The 17336-nt window shown below is 38.1% G+C and overlaps 1 protein-coding gene across 1 annotated transcript in view; it reads left to right on the plus strand.

Moving 5' to 3' along the window:
• Positions 1–3624: 3624 nt before the first annotated feature.
• The window catches only part of KIAA1468 (KIAA1468 ortholog), a 67222-nt gene continuing 53510 nt past the window's right edge, over positions 3625–17336 (plus strand). Inside the window, exons 1-7 of the mRNA XM_010157942.1 lie at positions 3625–3643; positions 6879–6968; positions 14323–14394; positions 14505–14560; positions 14671–14784; positions 16616–16819; positions 16908–16999. Of these exons, the coding sequence (XP_010156244.1) occupies positions 3625–3643; positions 6879–6968; positions 14323–14394; positions 14505–14560; positions 14671–14784; positions 16616–16819; positions 16908–16999 (647 nt within the window). The remainder of the gene's footprint in view (positions 3644–6878; positions 6969–14322; positions 14395–14504; positions 14561–14670; positions 14785–16615; positions 16820–16907; positions 17000–17336) is intronic.

Raw genomic sequence — 17336 nt, forward strand, 5'->3', positions numbered from 1 at the left:
TTTTGTTTGTGGGTTTTTTTTTTTCCTTAGAAATAGCCATCAAGAGGATGATGCTAAACAGGATAATTTTTGATGACTTCAGTCATTCACTTACACAACCTTCAGTGTCTGTTCTTACTCAGGAGACACTAGAAGGCATTAACCTGAGATGGCTTGTAATTAGTTGTACCTGAGACTGAACTGAGAAGCCTTATTAAGGTTTCTTCCTGGTGAAACACTGTGTAGTGATAATTTAATTTAGTGAAGAGAGTGTATTATTACCAAATAAAATTAGTTTTAGTGGATCAAGTTGCTTGTGTGATATTTCTAAACGCAGTGTTAAAACATTTTCACGTCCTCTGAAGTGAAAAAAAAATTTAAAAAGGGGAAAAAAAAAAAAATCCATGCTCTGTGAACATCCAGTGGAAAGCTACTCTGCTTTTGATTGGAAAGGATTCACTTTGCACTGCACCTTGTTCAGTGTGGATGCTAGCCAAAACCAAACTTCCAGTACTCGGTTATTTCTCTGATCAATATAAAATGTGGCTAGCCAGCTATTTCGCTTACCAGTTTAAAATACCGCAGCAGTCTTGTTTCAGGGTTACAGATGTTTTTCAGTACAAGTGAACACTTAGAGATGCGAACTGAATTTGTGTTGTACAAGCATAGTGTCATTATTACTTCTTGAGTTTCAAGGCAAAAGATGGAATTCTTGGTCTTCGTGTGCTCCGTTTGGTTAATTGTTAGTACATGATGATACGATTTCCTGTGATCTTAGAGGAAATATGACAACTCATTGGCTGTTTTACCAACTTGGGTTTTTTTAAATAAATTTAGATGTTTGCAAAGTAAAGATTTACAGTTTTATTTTTTTTCTTCAGCCTTTCCATCAAGAAGTAGTATTGATTAGTTTGTCTGTGGTTTTAGCTGATTTACAATGTTACGTTCATGTAAAGATTATTTAATAGTGTATTTTTGTGAAACCATGGCTAATATGATCCCGCTTGGTGTCCTTTTAGGTAAGCTGATAAAAATAAACTGCTTTTACCATCAGAGTGAATGAAGCATGACCTCTTTTATATTATACACGTCAGTGGAAGGGGATATATCACTTTGGGATTTTTTTTACGTTTTCTTCCTTACTTAGTTATACTCAACTTTCAGTGAAAGCGCGGAATTAGGCCTAGGGAATAGAAGCTGTCAGCAGAAATCTGCGTGTCATGCAGGTAGTAGTTCTGGGAGTAACAGAGGAATTAAAATTCTTTTCCTCTGGAATGAAGCAGTATTTTAAAAGATTGTGTAAGTTAATAAGCAAAACATGGTGTTGAACCTGGTTAACTTCACAAATGAAATTAAAGCCATTGCATTTTTCAGCAAATGGATTAAAAACCTTCTTAAGCTTTGAGTATCAAATATGAATCTTAGCTTTATGATTTCCAGTGTAATCCTTGCATCCTTTTTCCAGTGGTAGAGGTAAGAATCAAGAACTGTACACAGACTCTCCCTCACTATTCCAGTCTGTCTCCCGGTGTTTCGCTAGTATGAGCTACAGAAAGCCTAGGCCCATTTCACTTGTTTTCTGTGCACTTATGGCACTCTCTTGTTCCATACTGCAGTGATAAGCGTTCCGGAGCTGTTCATACTTGCTTGTCGAAACTGTTCTTGTGATGTTGCTTCCCCATTTCTGAAACATTAAACTGCTGACAGCAATTACTTTTTTCATTATTCACTAGGAAAGCTTTTAGCAAAAAGGAGTTGCAGATTAAAAAGAAAAGTGTTTTAATTCAGAATACTAGGGAAAGATGCAGCATCCATGCACGGAAGGCTGTTAGCAAAGACTGTGCAAAATGGCTTCCCACTGCTGTGTCACATCGGGGGTTTTTCTAGAAAAGAAACAGAATTCAGCCAAAGCGGTTCTCCTTTTCAACAGTTTCCCCCTGCAAGATTCTCCTTTGATTATTCTTTGCCAAGTTAACTTAAACCTAAGATTTTTTATTAAAAAATAAATCAAGTGAAGAAATATACATTGTTTTCCTAAAAATTCTGTTGGTGGTTGTTTTTTTCCCCCCTTTCAGTTCAGAAAGGAGTTCTCTTTCGGCTGCTCTAGTTGAAATATTTCCACACAGTGTACCGGAGTGCAAGTATTTGTACTTCAGAAAAATGGTGATGTTTCACATTCCTCAGGTGTGAGCGAAGTGGCTGAGCACAGCCCTTCCCTTGCCGATTCCTCTCCTTCAGAGAGTCCTGCTCATATTCCTGGCGAATGAGGCCGTGGCGTTGCCAGCAGGCGAGTTCGGGTTGCTCCTCCTGTTCCGTTGCTGTGCCGATACATCCTTTATGGAAGCATAACATTTGAGACTGTGTTATTCCGTAATTTTCTGGAGGATGGCATTAGTCAGAGGAGGTAAGCCTGCCCTGGTGAGTACCTGCATGAAAGCGGTAAGGCGGTGGGTAGTAGATATGGTTACCCCCACGGTGACATTTAGGGTAGGTGAAGCGACTCTGCTGTTGATGTACCTGGCAGGCTTGCCAGCCCACACCTTCCTGGGGGGTATTTTCAGTTAGCTGTCTCATTTGGCTTTCTCTTCTTGCCTTGTTACCTCATGGCTGATACCTTAGTAAGCTCCATGAGAAATCCCTCTGTTGTTTAAACCCACTATGTTCTGTGTGGCACTCAGAACACACTTGTTCCTTGACAAGCTTCCATATGTTGTGTAGTAACGGCTCCAAAATTCATCTCACCTAGTCCCAGCGAGGTGAGATGCAGGCCACTGGTGCTGCCATGGCGTTTGATAGAAGCAGCAAGTCCCTTTGCCAGCCTTGCCTCCCCAGCATCTGGGCCTTGGGGCAGAGAGTGGGGAGTAACCAAGGCCAGGCAAGGGCCCTGCCGCTCTACCAGCTCTGCCACGTGAGCGGAGAGGCTGGGGCTGCCGTTTGGACCTTGCCCAGCCTGGCTGTTCTGGAAGCCCGTCTTTCCGGATGGGTAGCAGAAGAAAGTAACTGCGGCAGCCCTGAAGGCAGAGGGAGCGGGTCCCTTTCCTGCTGCTTGAACCGCCTGCTTCAGTGGGAACTGTGACAATGCAACAGCATTAGTTGACTGGGCTTTCCCTGTAGCTGGGCCTTGGGAGGGTGTAGCCTTAGCACACTGGTGATTCATTGATGCTTGTGGAACCAGTTTGGCCAGGAGATGTCTCGGCTGAAGTGCTTCAGCACTGGTGGCCTCTTACCATAAGAGCAGGAACCACTTCTGTAGCCACATCACATATTTTAAAGGCAGTATCCTATAGAAAAGTACTGGTAGAAGTCTTGCTACATTATTGAAGCTGACCATTTAGTTGAGGTTGCATTATGGAAGCTGTAATTTCCCAGCTTGATTGAGTTCTGCAGTATGTATCATCCAGTGGGACATTCAGTTGAGAAGATGCTGTTCAGCCTGTGTGTGTATGCAGTTGTGTCTTCCTGTTTCGCTTCCTTCAGCATCTCTTTGGATAGCTGTACACAGTTCTCTCTGTAGATTCAGGTTCCACCAATGCCATAACATGAAGACAGTTTTCATTTTAAACCTTGCCTTCAGGTCGAACACCGGACATAACTACTTCTACCACCCAAAGTGACTTGGTTTAATAATGACAGCATGCTTGGGGGATGGTGATAACTGGGGAAGGTACTTTTGTAATGGGAAGGAGGATCAGCATTACTGCAGGAGGGAAATAATGATAGCAGGAAATAGGCCAGGAGACTGGTGTTCCTCAGCAATCCTTTGTTTGGTTTAATCAGTCTGAATCCAAATGTTTGTGTCTCTTTGGTGCTAACCTGTATCTAAAGAGTGACTTAGATATTTGCTGTTACCATGAGCACCGTAACGATAAGGAGAAATCTAGATAGAATCATAGAATGGTTAGGGTTGGAAAGGACCTTAAAGATCATCTAGTTCCAACCCCCCTGCCATGGACAGGGACACTTTCCACTAGGTCAGGCTGCTCAAAGCCTCATCCAGCCTGGCCTTGAAGACTTCCAGGGATGGGGCATCCACAACCTCTCAGGGCAACCTGTTCCAGTGCCTCACCACCCTCTGTGAAGAATTTCTTCCTGATAGCAAATCTAAACCTCCCTGATTTCAATTTGTCCCCGTTCCCCCTTGTCCTGTCATTACAGGCTCTTGTAAAAAGTCCTCTCCCAGCACCCTTGTAGGCCCCCTTCAGATACTGGAAAGCTGCAATGAGGTCTCCTCGGAGCCTCCTCTTCTCCAGGCTGAACAAGCCCAATTCTCGCAGCCTTTCGTCATAGCAGAGGTGCTCCAGCCCTCTGAGCATCTTCGTGGCCTCCTCTGGACTCGCTCCAAGTGTTTGAAATTTACAAGTTTCAACCCTACAAATAGCTGCTGTGTGCGTAGATGTAGTGCTTAAGGCAAGTTCCTGGGTGTTAAAATCATAACAACTCTTAGTCTTATGTAGTTGCTGCAAGGACTGTTAAGTTTGTAAAACTGATACTCACTGGTTGGGAATTGTGAATTGTTGGATTTACAGCAGCTGGTATGATCTGAACTGGCTTCTGTTGTGTACATCCAGATACGGACTTTGATTACTCCATGCTTTTTTCTAGACACTTGTGGTGTTTTTCAAGAAGTTTCTGGCTGCGTTGGCAAATGAATTTGTTTTAAGGTGGAATTTGTTTTTGTCGGGAGCGGAGGGGGGGAGGGTAAAGCCTGAAAGCCTTTGCCCCTAAAGCATGCCACTAATCATATGAAATCATATGATTTGTTGCTTATGGCTTAGAATGCTTCAGTAATTATGATGTGGCTGACTTTACCTGAGAAGTTTAGCCTTGTTCCTCTGATGTTTCATACTTCGTAAGAGAAATAGAAAGTTGAACTATGAACATGGCAGTGCTGCAAGAGGAAGCACAGCTGTATTTCTGCTTTTGTCATAGAGATGGAGTATATGAGACTGGGACATTTTTCTTAAACATCAGCTGTTCATTGAGATCTCTATTTGAATCTTGTCTGTTCCTTTAACTCAAGTCTTGAATTCTATTTCAGAACATGATCTTGCAGCTCCCAATGGAATAAATTGAAGCAGCACCTAGTGAACAAGGTGTCAGGTGTTTTCAAAAGTCAGCTCCGAAAACTTTCATGCTATGCATGCAAAATTTATGTTGAGTTTTGAACTTAACCACTCTAAATATGGTTCGCCATATATAACATCTGGTTTATTTTCACAGCAGCCCATTTTGCAAAGACACTGTAAAAAGAAGGGTTTGTACTCTGCTGCTAAGCACTATAGAACAGCCTAGAGAGAATTGCTAAATCAGTTTAGTGTCCAGAAAAAAATGCAGTAGATAAGATCAGAACCTGCCAATAAGTGAGTTGTAAAACCAAATACTGAGTATGGCCTTGTTGAGGAGCAACAGTCTGTTTCATTGCCTGGATGACAAAGCATAGTTGTGGGGGAAAAATTGGGGTTAAATATAAACTGTGTACTATCGTATACCTTACGTCCATGAAACAGACAAGTTCGAGTTGCCAGGCACTTGAGTTTTGGTACTGTGTAGCTCGGCTAGTGTTGACAAGTTGGATATCTCCATAGCTTTTCAAGTGAGTGTAGATGCTTTCATGTCTCGATCCAGGTGTTCTCAGTATAATGCTGGTCTGTACGTAGAGAGGGTGTCATAAGACCTTAAGGGACAACTTAGGCTCAAAAGTACAAAAAAAAAAAAAAATTCATTAATAGATGGGTTTTTTGTGACACAATGCAGAATTGGGTGGGTGGGGGTAATTGAAATACTTTGTGATGTTAGACATGACAGAATTTGACTGACAAATGATGAACTTGCTTCTATTTCCACTGACAGTTACGGGGTTTTTTTTGACAGCCATATGGAATTTTTTCTCTGTTAACGTGACAACAGCTCTAATGTAATTAAAATTATTTTTGAAGTGCTACATAGAAATTCATTTCAAAAGGAGGGGAAAGATACAAAGTTACTTAATATAATTTCTGCATATTCAGCTGTGTTAGGAACATGTTCTGTTTATTTTGGGTTCTGTCACAGAGTAATTTCTTTGCACATTTTTCAAATGGAAAGGTGAAGGTGTGCTTCAGCAGACTTAAAATTATCAAAATTGCATTGTATTTATTATTCCACCACCACCCACACATCCTCCTTTGAAGTGAAAAATATCAAGGTCAGATCAAAACCTTCTGCTAGTTACTGAATTTCTTGAATTGTTTTTCATTAACAACTTAATTCTAGCATGTGAATGTTATACCTGCAGTAGTACGGACTATACTTGTTTAGCTTTAATTTTGGTAGGTGATGCATTCCTTAGTAAATGTTGTAATAAGTGGGTATGTACTGGAGTTAATGGCTAGATCAGGAGATATGTAGGAAAGTATTTGGTCATGTTAACATGCCTTAAAATACTAAGAAAGGGAAAAGGAAGTAGCATATTTGGGGTAGTTAGAGGTTTCTGTAAAATAGGAACAGAACTGCTTGAATCCTGTAGAACAGTTTGTATCTGGTTTCCTGTGCATGTTCACCTGCATGTCTAAGCAAAGGTCCTTGGCCCGTTGTGGAAAGGGGAAGCACTGCACTGCTCTTCATCTGCTCTGGAAGGGTAGAAACGCCGTGTTTCGGGGTGCAAGGGTTTCTTACAGTGACTGTTCACTGAACTTGCTGTAATACTGTATTTTTTTCAAATTTGGCGACATACTCTTTCCATGGTTATTTCAAGACAGTTATTGGAGAGAGACTTTTAGAAAATGCACTAAGATTTCAGTCTTGCAGAATGCTTACTTAGCCATTGATTTATAGCTTCTGAAATGAAATGTTTTGACTTTGATAAAGTCGGTCAACTCTTCTGACTTTTTCTGATGTCTTTTTTCCCCTTCTACCTTAAGATCGTGCTGGAAGCATCAGTACTCTTGATTCCTTAGATTTTGCAAGATACTCTGATGATGGCAATAGGGAAACGGATGAGAGAGTAGCAGGTAAGTTGTTTTTTTTGTACTATTTAGGAATCAGAATGCTATAATGTACTATAATGAGAATTTGACTTCGTGTTTTCTAGCAGCTGTATATTTAAATGAACATTCCTGAAGATGACAAGACTTCACTGTGGTGGTTTAATTAGTCACTTAATGATACAATCATGTTTAAGACACTTTCACTAAAATTGCAATACCTATTCAGGCAGGTGTACTCTGTGATTCCATGTCTCTAGAGTAGAAGCAAGCTGTATACTTGAAAATTGTGCCCTGTTTTGGGCAATAGAATAGTATCTTGATATTGCTTACTGACTGCTGCTGTTTAACTGAAACATATGCTGAAATATTCTGTCTAGTAGTCTGTGATTACTACATGGATGATAGCTTCTGACATAAAGATCTGTAGCAAGCCATCTCTTAAATATAGCTTATGTGTAGATCAAACAAGCATTACCAAACCCAAAGTAAATTTAGGATTCTGTCAATTCCATAAATCTTCATTGCTACAAATCTTAATTGTACTGCTTTTCTTCTCTCCCATTTGACAGGGATTTTTGCCTCTTGCACTTGTTCTGAACGTAGGAGTCTGCAGCATTCTTAATTTTGGGATTTATGATGATCTCACCAAAGGCAGAGACTGATTTTCTCCTTGACTGTTATAGTAACTTCAGATCTATGTTATGTGTGATCTATGTTACTCCAATCTAGGCTTTTTTCCCAAGTTCAAATATTAAGTTATTCGCAGCTTCTATAAAGAAATCAATTAAAATCTCTGTAGAAACTGCTGCAGACTACTTCTTGTCCATTAATACTGTTTAATATTGTAAGCACATGAAGGTTGTCCGTGCTGTGATCTTTGTTCACATGGTTTAATGAAACCCGAAGTGGTGCAAGCTGCCATGTCTCTGTTCCATGCTGTTGTCTCTGCTCTGAACCACCACACTGCATCCTAGCAGGAACACTGTCACGTTCTTAAAGCAAAGACAAGACTGCTGAAACACTTCTGTAAAGGCTCTTGATTCTGAAATTTCCTCTCTCAGTCAGTCTGAAGGGGCAACCAGTATTGACCTAAAGAGAAAAACAAAAGTATTGGAAAAATTTCATTTTTCTTACCCAGCCGGTGTTGCTGAGGTCAAGGACTGGGTGAAATTCATGAACATGAAGCAGATTCAGATATTTTGATGCTCTGGACTGGAACTATAGGTACTTACTTATCTTTGGTTTATATAGAAACTTCCAGATTCTTATTACTGTGTAATTATTGTCTTTTGCAATATATGTAGTCAGTTTCAAGGAGGGGAAAGTTGTAAATATACAGCTAATCTTCTCAATAGAGTGTGTTTAAAGGACTTGAGTATTTCTGAATTGTGTCCTGGAATGCAAGGAAGAGGCAAGCAACTTCAGAATATTTTAATCTTTTCATTATCTTCATCGACTTTTCCTGTTTCTAGACAGTATTTCTTGGTAATAGTATTGTTGAGGGAGAGAGAGCTAGTTTGATCTTTGCTTGGAGCTGTGTTGTAACTGAATTGGATTAGAGATGCTTCTAGAAATTAAAGACCCATCAGAATTGACATCCAGGAGAATCATTAATCTTCTGATGGAACATTAATGATAAAATATTGATTACTTCCAGTATTAAATGAATATATCCTAAAATTAAATAGGATATACTTATGTAAAATTACTAACATAGAATATATTATTTCAGATTATGGTATATTAATTGACTACTGTCGTATGTAATAGGACGGCAAATTATATGGCAGGATATTTACATTACATTTCTGTGTTCCTGTAGAGTTTTTTTTCCATGAGTTGTTAAAAAGTGATGTAAGAACTTGAACAAAGCAATATTGCATATTATTTCTTGATTTTTCTGGATGTTTGTGAAGACTTGAAGTTTTCCAATTTATATGTAAAATTCTAGTTTGATTATAATTGCTTAAAGTCTCTTGCCTCAATTCTGTTTAAAAACGTCTACCTAGGCAATAAACTTTACAAAACTGTTAAGTATTTAATCTGCATATACAAAAATTATGTCAGTAGAGGTTTCAAAAACTTTCCAGATCCAGTTCCCTCTCTGAGCAATCATTGGCTTATAACTTCTGCATTTGAAATGGCTTTTAGCTGCAGATGCATTTTGAATCATAACTAGAAGTCCATCCTGCTTATTTCTTCTCATATTCTTTCTTCTCAGGAAAGAGCTTTGATGCTTAGGAGAAAAAATTATCTGTTGCAAGAGCTTGAGGCCATGATCTGATAGTCATATTTTTCTTTTGATTGTTCTCAGAATGAGATTTGAATAATTTCTTTTTGTAAATGCCTTTCTCATGCTGTTATCTTTGTTTTTTACTGTTTGGACAGAACCCATGTTTTCCATATCAATTCCCTAGTCAAATGTCAAATGAAGGATAGAAAATGGATGCACATCAGTCACTAAGAGAAACTGGTCCCGAGTCAGAAGGACTTTGAAGTTATGACATATCCAGTTAAAAATACTTTTGTACTGTGGCAGCGTTAAAAAGCACCAAATCAAAAAATGGGCGTGTATACCATCCAAAGCCATTATATTTCTGTTTTACCATTACAGGTGGTGTTAGACTTGGCTGCCGTATTTTTTACATTGCCAACCAAAAAGTTCCTGGAAGTAACTAGAAAGACTCTTTTGAAATGGATTTTAGTATTTTGAATCTGTTAGCCCCGTTCATTCCATCTGGTGTTAGAATCAAAATTTGGCCTCGAGTCAGACAGCTTTTGAAGAGTTGGTGTGAACTTGTCACTTGAGAAATCTGATGGAGGGAGGCTAAGTGAGTCTCTTCTGTACTATTATCATCAGCCTGGCTGAAATATGGGTGACAGAAGCCAGTCAGGATGTGGACAAGCATGACAAAAATAACTGCAATTTAGAAAACATCCATTTTCTTCTTTATGTGCCTGATCTTAACACATATAAGGCATCAGTAATAGTCAATAGTCAACAGTCACCTGTTAACGTGGTGTGTTCATCCTGGAAGTGGATCTGGTTTTGTTTTCCCATTTTCTGTCTTAAACCCTGTTAATTGAATGTAAGCCTCTTTAATTTCCTTGCACGTCGATAGTCTCCAAGGGCTGAACCTGAAGACAAGCCTGCTGTAGTTCAGATCTTCTCTGTAGCTGGTCCTGTCTCGTTAACTTAGAAGCATTAATGAGGCTAATGATTGAAGTGCTGGTTTCCCGCTATTAGAATGATAAGTTCTCTGTTAGCTTGCTCATGAATTCTCAGGCTGATCATAATTTTGTAGCTTGAAAGTCAGTTCTCATGGAGTGTACAGCTTTCTGGTTTGGGTCTATTTGTGTTACATCGTGAAGTGTTTCACACTGCCTGTAAATATGGCCACTTCTTCTTAGGACTTCTATCAGGGAAGTGGGAATTAGGAAACATCGAGTCTTGAAGGATCTTATAGTAGTGGCTTCATTGGTAGCTATAGCCAGAGAATTTTAATTTCTTCTGATTGACTCGAAATGTGTGCACAAATCCATTGGATGTCATGGGATATTACACATGTTTTAGGAATGCATAATGAGGACATTGAGTTCTGCATTTATGTTAGAGGGAGGAAGAACTTGAAATGACAGTTAAGAAGCAAACGACAACAAAACTTGTAACAGTAGGTCCAAATTGGAGGAAAGCTGGGTAGGCATGGGGGCCCTTGATACTTCAGTGGGGAGCTATTTCTGATGCAAAGTGACTGGATGCCATATAGTGGCTTTACAGCATAAAGCTGTCTTTCTGTTGTCTGAAGTACTTCATACTGAGACATGCAAAAGTCTGACAAGAATGTCAAATTTCTAGTATAGTTAGAAAAAATACTGCTTGTACAAAATAAGTATTGACAGTTTCTAGAACTACTGTTCCTTTCTTCAACTTTTTGCCCTTGACCCAACAAGACTTATGTTGATGTGGATCTTGACTTGTTCAATATCCCAAATCACAGGTTGGTCTTTATAGCTAACTTCTCAATCTATGGTTCAATAACTTACGAAGTCCTTGACAAATGTGGGTGAATGGAATAAGATCCTTGAGAAAGCTTCATTTCTTAATTTCTAAGCTGAGCAGACAAGATACCCACTCCTGATACGCACTTCACTTTTAAGGTGTATTAGATTAAGTGCATGAAAACTGACACGTTTAAAAATTGCTTCTCTGAAAATCTTGGTCTAATGCTTGGTTGCTTGCTTGAAAGATTCATCTCTTAAGTAAGTCTAAATAATTTTTCTTCAGAATGGTAGCTGCACTGATTTGAGTTCTTCATAAAAACAAAAGCAAGAGAGCCACTTAAATTTGGAATGGTTTTGTCCTCTAAGGCAAAAGAGATTTTTCAGAAATGCCCTTGTCTTGTAGGAAGATTAACCAACCTCAGGGCTTTACATTTCTGCTGCTTTCCTCATGTAGAGGAGAATAGATGTGGTTCTTTCCTTTCCTACGCTGCCTCCAGCACCACTCTTCTGTGGTTTTTAAGGAGTGCCATCTCTTTTCACCAAGTACTGGAAGTTACCACATTATGAGCTCAGTCAAGCACAAAGTTAAACTTTAGCTGGCTTTATCAGTGTTCTTGAAGGGTTAACTTTCCTAAGGTACATAAGCTTTACAGCAGAAGGAGTGAAGAGAGAGATCAGGCCATTTATCTTAAAAGTCAGTTCTTGACAATGGTCACAATGGAAGGGTTTAGAGGTTGCTGTTTTATTTAAGAGAATGTGGTATCAACAAATAGGGTTTTTCAGTATTGATTTCGGTAGTACACGTTGAGTTAAAAGTCATGATGTATTTTGGCAGAAGATTGCATTTCAGTATAGTTTCCAAAATAAATAGCTTTTAATAATTTAAATTTAAAATTATGTTGTGGCTGTTTACAAGTGTTTATGCTTATATAAAAAATACAAAGAAACCTTTTCAAATAAAGCCAAATTTGTTACTGCCATAGATGTGTCAAGGTTTGTATGGTGGCAATTCTAATGGTGGCGCTAGTGAGACTAAGACTGGGAGGAGAGGTACAACTGTAACAATGCTGTGTTGTAGAATTAATTATGTGGTTGTTTTGACACGCTGCGAAGTGACAACTTCTCAGATATACTATGTCCAGAGTCTCCCACTGTATACAGAGAAACATGCAGCAGAGTAATCTTACATTTAAGGGTGACTTGGTATAGTCCTAACAGCTTCCAAGAATTTTCAGCACCATCACAGTTCACTAAAAATTAATTCTTGCCGTCTGACATGGGTTTGTCTGACATGAGTTTTTTGGCTTTCTATGCCTTCAGGCATGTCTTATTCCTATTTTCCTTAATGGGATTCCTGAGTTTTTCTAGTTTGTGTTGTTTTTCTAACTTTTTTGTTTATTTATATCATTCTAGTGTAGGGCACTCCTGATCTGCAACTGTTCTGGTCTTTGAAAATATGTTATGAGAATAAATGATAACAGTTAGTCATTTCCATCAAATTGCTTAATTTGAATTCTTTACAATTTTCAAAAACTTAATAAATTAGTAGCTTACAACTTAGAAGCGTAACTCTGAATAAGTAACTCAAACGGAAGGAAGTGCTGAAATTGTTAGATACTTTACTACAAGAGCATTTGCTAACTTTGTTGCACAGAAGTATTTGCAGATCAGCATTGCTGAATACTAGAGAGATTCTACATATTTTATTCTTCATATCCTCAGTTGCGCTTTTGTATTGCTGCAGTAAAATTCTGTGCATCAAACAAGTTACTTTCATGTAGCAAACGTGGTGGACTGTAGTTAATCCTTCGTTTTTTACGGGTAAATGCAAACTGAGTGAATCTGTTTTTTCCATGCATACTAACTATTGCAAGGTTCGTAGTAACAGATGTTCCAAAGAAGAACCTGTTTTGTTTGTAGTCTTCAGTAGCATTTCTTACCAGCAGGAGCCAGTGCAGTGTTTCTGCCATTCATTGTCCTCTGTGCAAATACTTCAGAATGCCATCTTAAATTGTCTCTAGGCAGTGATTAAAAATCTCATTAATATTTTCTTATTAAAAGCAACAACAACATTTTTAGTTTTGCATGGGAATAAAGTCAACGTTACATAATCTATTTAGAACAGTTTAAAACTTTAGTATGGCAGCTGTTCTGTGCTTATCTTTGTAATACAAGAATGATTCTTCCTGGTGCCTGTGTATTTAAGTGTGATTAGATTAATCTGAGAATTAATGAAACACATGTGATTACCAGATAATTCTTAAATAGCTACCCTTAGATGCCCTAAGTGTAAATGACTATAAAAAGAACACTTAACTATATGTTCTGCAGAAGTTCAGGGTTTCAGAATTTGGAGCCACAGTGCACATCTGACCTCAACATCAAAACACATGAAATTCCAGTGCAAAAGAAGGACTACTGGCTCTTTTTGGAGGAAACCCTGGGACACGAGAAACTTTTAACTGTGACCAGGGGGGTAGCAGGTGGAACAGGTAATAACAGCAGCTAGAATTAGATACTTTTGGATCTCTAAAACTGACTCTAGGTCATAGAAAGTGTTTTGTAGTATAGAGTCACTGGAAACTTTAAGGATAATATAGCAAAGACATTTTTGTTCAAGCTTCTCTGTAACTACCGAGAGCTGCATATTTTGCTTTTTTTGGTCTTGGGCATCTCTCAAATATATGTTCAACTAAATTCAAAATTTTAATCAACTCTAAGGTTTTCCTAAAAATCCACTGGTTTTAAATAGAGGTTTAAAACAAGATCATTTTCAGTAGTAAAGTAAAGTATGTTTCAAGTTCTGCCATTTAAACTACTAAAATTTCGGTGTATAATTTTATCTTCCAAAATAAATCTTTGGTTGTCTCACTGGGACAGTACATTCACTTCTTGGTTTAAGCTTTTGCTACATGGAGACAGCTTCCTCTGCTGCCAGCATGTATTTGCTTCTTTTAGATCTGTCCTCTGACTGCCCGCATACTCCCCTTGCCCCAAAAAATCAAGGCGTTTGACCATATCAGCTGATTCTAAGAGTGGGGAAGAAATAACACGCAATTCCCAGTAACGTGCAAAGTTAAAAGCAAGCAAAAAAAAAACCAGGATGACCCCAAAACCCTACAGCGACTCCTTGTCAGACAGCTTGAAATTTTGATTTAGCTAACTTAAGACCAATGAAACTATGGAAAATGTTCACCAGTTTGCTTTCAGACCAACTCTGCTGCATGTATTCATAAGTTCCATAAAGATTGCATGCTTTCTGTTTAATACGAACTGTATATTTTTTTTCACACCCATCCTTGCTTTTTATATTTTATTTTTGTTTCCCTTCCCTTGGTTGGATGCCTGTGTGTGTTTATTCCAAATCCCTGTCCAGTCCTGGAGTTTGAACTGCGGAAAGCCAAGGAGACCATACAGGCCCTCCGAGCCAACCTGACTCAGGCTGCAGGTGGTGTACATAAACCTTTTCTTAAGTCTCTACTTTGAACAATGTAGAAGTAGCTGAGCTCATCCTGTGTGAGAGAGTAAAATTTAGTTACTTTTTTCTTTCCTCTCCAGAAAATGAAGTTCCTTTGCAGGAACGAAAAAATTATAAATCAAGTCCTGAAATTCAGGTAGGTGGCTGGTGATAACTGAGCTTTGCATGGACTTTTAAGAAGGATATGCTTCCATAGTTGGAAGGAAGATGAACTGAAGATGTTGTGTATTTTATCTGGTTTTACAGGAGCCCATCAGACCTCTTGAGAAAAGAGCTCTAAACTTCCTAGTTAATGAATTTTTATTGAAGAATAGTTACAAGCTTACATCAATAACATTTTCAGATGAAAATCATGATCAGGTAAAGTTTCTTTTTTGTTTGTTTGCTTTTGTGGGGTGTGTGGTTTTTTTTTTTTGCATGCCTGCTTTCCATATTCTGATCTTGTCATAAACTGAAGTGAACTTAGATTATATTTCCTGTGTATGTAGTTCACTTTATACGTGTAAGTATTATAGGAGTTAAATATGTTAGCATTTTCATACATAAACCGTGGTTTGAAAACACAGCACTTGGAGTATTTTCCCAGAATTTGTAGGAAGGAGTCAGAATGCTTGAATTCTTTAAATGAAGCAAAAGAAGAACAACAGTGGGAATTATAGGTAGTTATACCCTTTCAGTTAAACTAAAGGGTCTGGATGTAGTAAGTTTTGAACATAATCTTTTCCATAAATCATACTGAATTGATTTGAGTGGGATATACAATGTACTCATTGTCATCTCCTCATGCTCACTCATGCGTGTGAGTATACTTAATCATACCGTGGCATTGAATACAGTCTTGGGGAAGCTGTCAGTCATCAGGTGTTATCTTAGATATTTCCAAACATAGCTGTGCTTTGATGCATTATTTTTAAGATGATGAGTTTTTTGTCTCTGTTGCCTTGCATTTCATGGGAAAAATTTCTTCAAATGTTTGGAAGGTTCTGATTACATCCTGACTGTTACTGTGTGAACACAACACCCAGTGCCATAAACACCCAGTATAATTTCAGCACTCAAACGTTGCCAGAAGAATTAAATACTGAATTTCAGCCAGTTTGATCTATAACTGGTCTTCTTAAATTATTCCTACAATTCATATCCTAATCTATAAAGAGAATGGTTTGTTAAGCAGATTTCTGGATCATCCACTTAAGATTTAAGTGCTAGTTTTCATACAAATACGTATAAGGATACAGCCCCAAAAAGAGAAAATATGGATAATTTATCCTTACGTTTTAGTGTTCTCATCTGAAAATGTTTTATGTTTTGAGACGATTAGCAAAAAGAAGGGAAAGCTCTGAATTCTAAAAGGGAGATATAAGCATACTACAGTTAACATAGAATGCAATGTTTTTCCTAAATTATTCACATCATTCTTTCAGGAAATAATCTTTCTTCAAATAGGTGTATGTAACCAGACTATGGAAGAATATAGTGGAAATTGTGAACAATAGGAAAAAGAGATTAAAAAATTGAAAATTAATGTCATTAGAGATCATCCCAACTCTTGCATAACAGCGCAGGTGCTTGCATAATATATATGGATATGGAATAATCTTGTAATAATAGGACTGTAACATGTGAATGAGAAAAGGAAGGATATATAGTGGTGGTTTGAGACAGGAGGCCCTAGTATTGTGTACACCTCTACACAATTAATAGAGTTATGTCTGAATTTCACCAAGAATGTGCACCCTGTCTGTCAGTCACTTACAGAGCCATTTGACTCTGCTTCTGTAAAGTTACACCTGATGTGTGAATGAGATGGGAACAGAACAGTCCCCCTATCAGCAGAAAGCCTTCTATCAACTTCACTGGCTTCTGGTGGAATTTGATCAGCGTTATATCTGACTCTAAAAAAAGTGTTCGTGTCCTAGAAAAGAACCAAATTGTGATGTGTGTTTTTGGAAGGTCCTCTCTTTAGTACATTACCTAGAGCTGCCTTCAGGGTGAAACTGCTTTGGGTGCTGCAATGGATCCTTTTTCTACTTCTGTTTCTTGCTATCTGATAGAAGATTTTTGTCTCCTTTATCTCCAGTGCAGTCTTCACATGATTATTTTACTGTTGTATGATCTGCGGTCAAATGAGGAAGAGAAATTAACATAAAGAAATATGTTGTATGTTTTAATTTCTCTTATTCCTTTGAAGGATTTTGAACTTTGGGATGATGTAGGGTTGAACATTCCAAAACCTCCTGACCTGCTACAACTCTATCGTGACTTTGGTAACCATCACGTTACTGCGAGAGATGTGGTGGATGTATCAGTTGGTGTAGACGACGATGAGTTAGAGGCTGCTACTCCTGTACTTGGGAGCATTCCTGTATTTGAAACGGCACCACAGTCAATAGAAGTAAGAGATTGTATGGAAGAAATGTTTCTGATTGCAGTACTACTTAACTTTATTGTACTAAACTCTTCTGTTTCTATCTTATATTTAGCAATGTTTAATAGTGCAAAAACTAGAAGATCAAATTAATGTGTTAAACAGTGAGAAATGGTCTTTGATGGAACAAATCCGAAGACTTGAGAGGTATGTACTTATCAGTCTGCTTGACTGCTGATAAATGTTGGAATAACTTCTCAATGTTTTTCTAGCACACATATGAAAACATACAACTTAAAAAATTACTAGGAATTCTTCAGAGCAGGGAGGTCTTTTTAATAAGTGGTATTTGATTTTGAAAAGGCAGAGACTTCCAACTATTTTGATTTTATTACTTACATAATTTAGTTTTGTCATCAGTTTTGTTCTTTCAAAGCAACTTCGTTATCTACTACTTTGGAAACAGAATCAGTTCTGATGTGTTTTGTGTAGGTTTTCTCTTCAGTCAGCTTTATTTCACTTCTTAGTACTATAGTGTGTACAG

The sequence above is a fragment of the Eurypyga helias genome, unplaced genomic scaffold (assembly GCF_000690775.1).
Source record: "Eurypyga helias isolate BGI_N326 unplaced genomic scaffold, ASM69077v1 scaffold9638, whole genome shotgun sequence".
Classification (NCBI taxonomy): Eukaryota; Metazoa; Chordata; class Aves; order Eurypygiformes; family Eurypygidae; genus Eurypyga; species Eurypyga helias.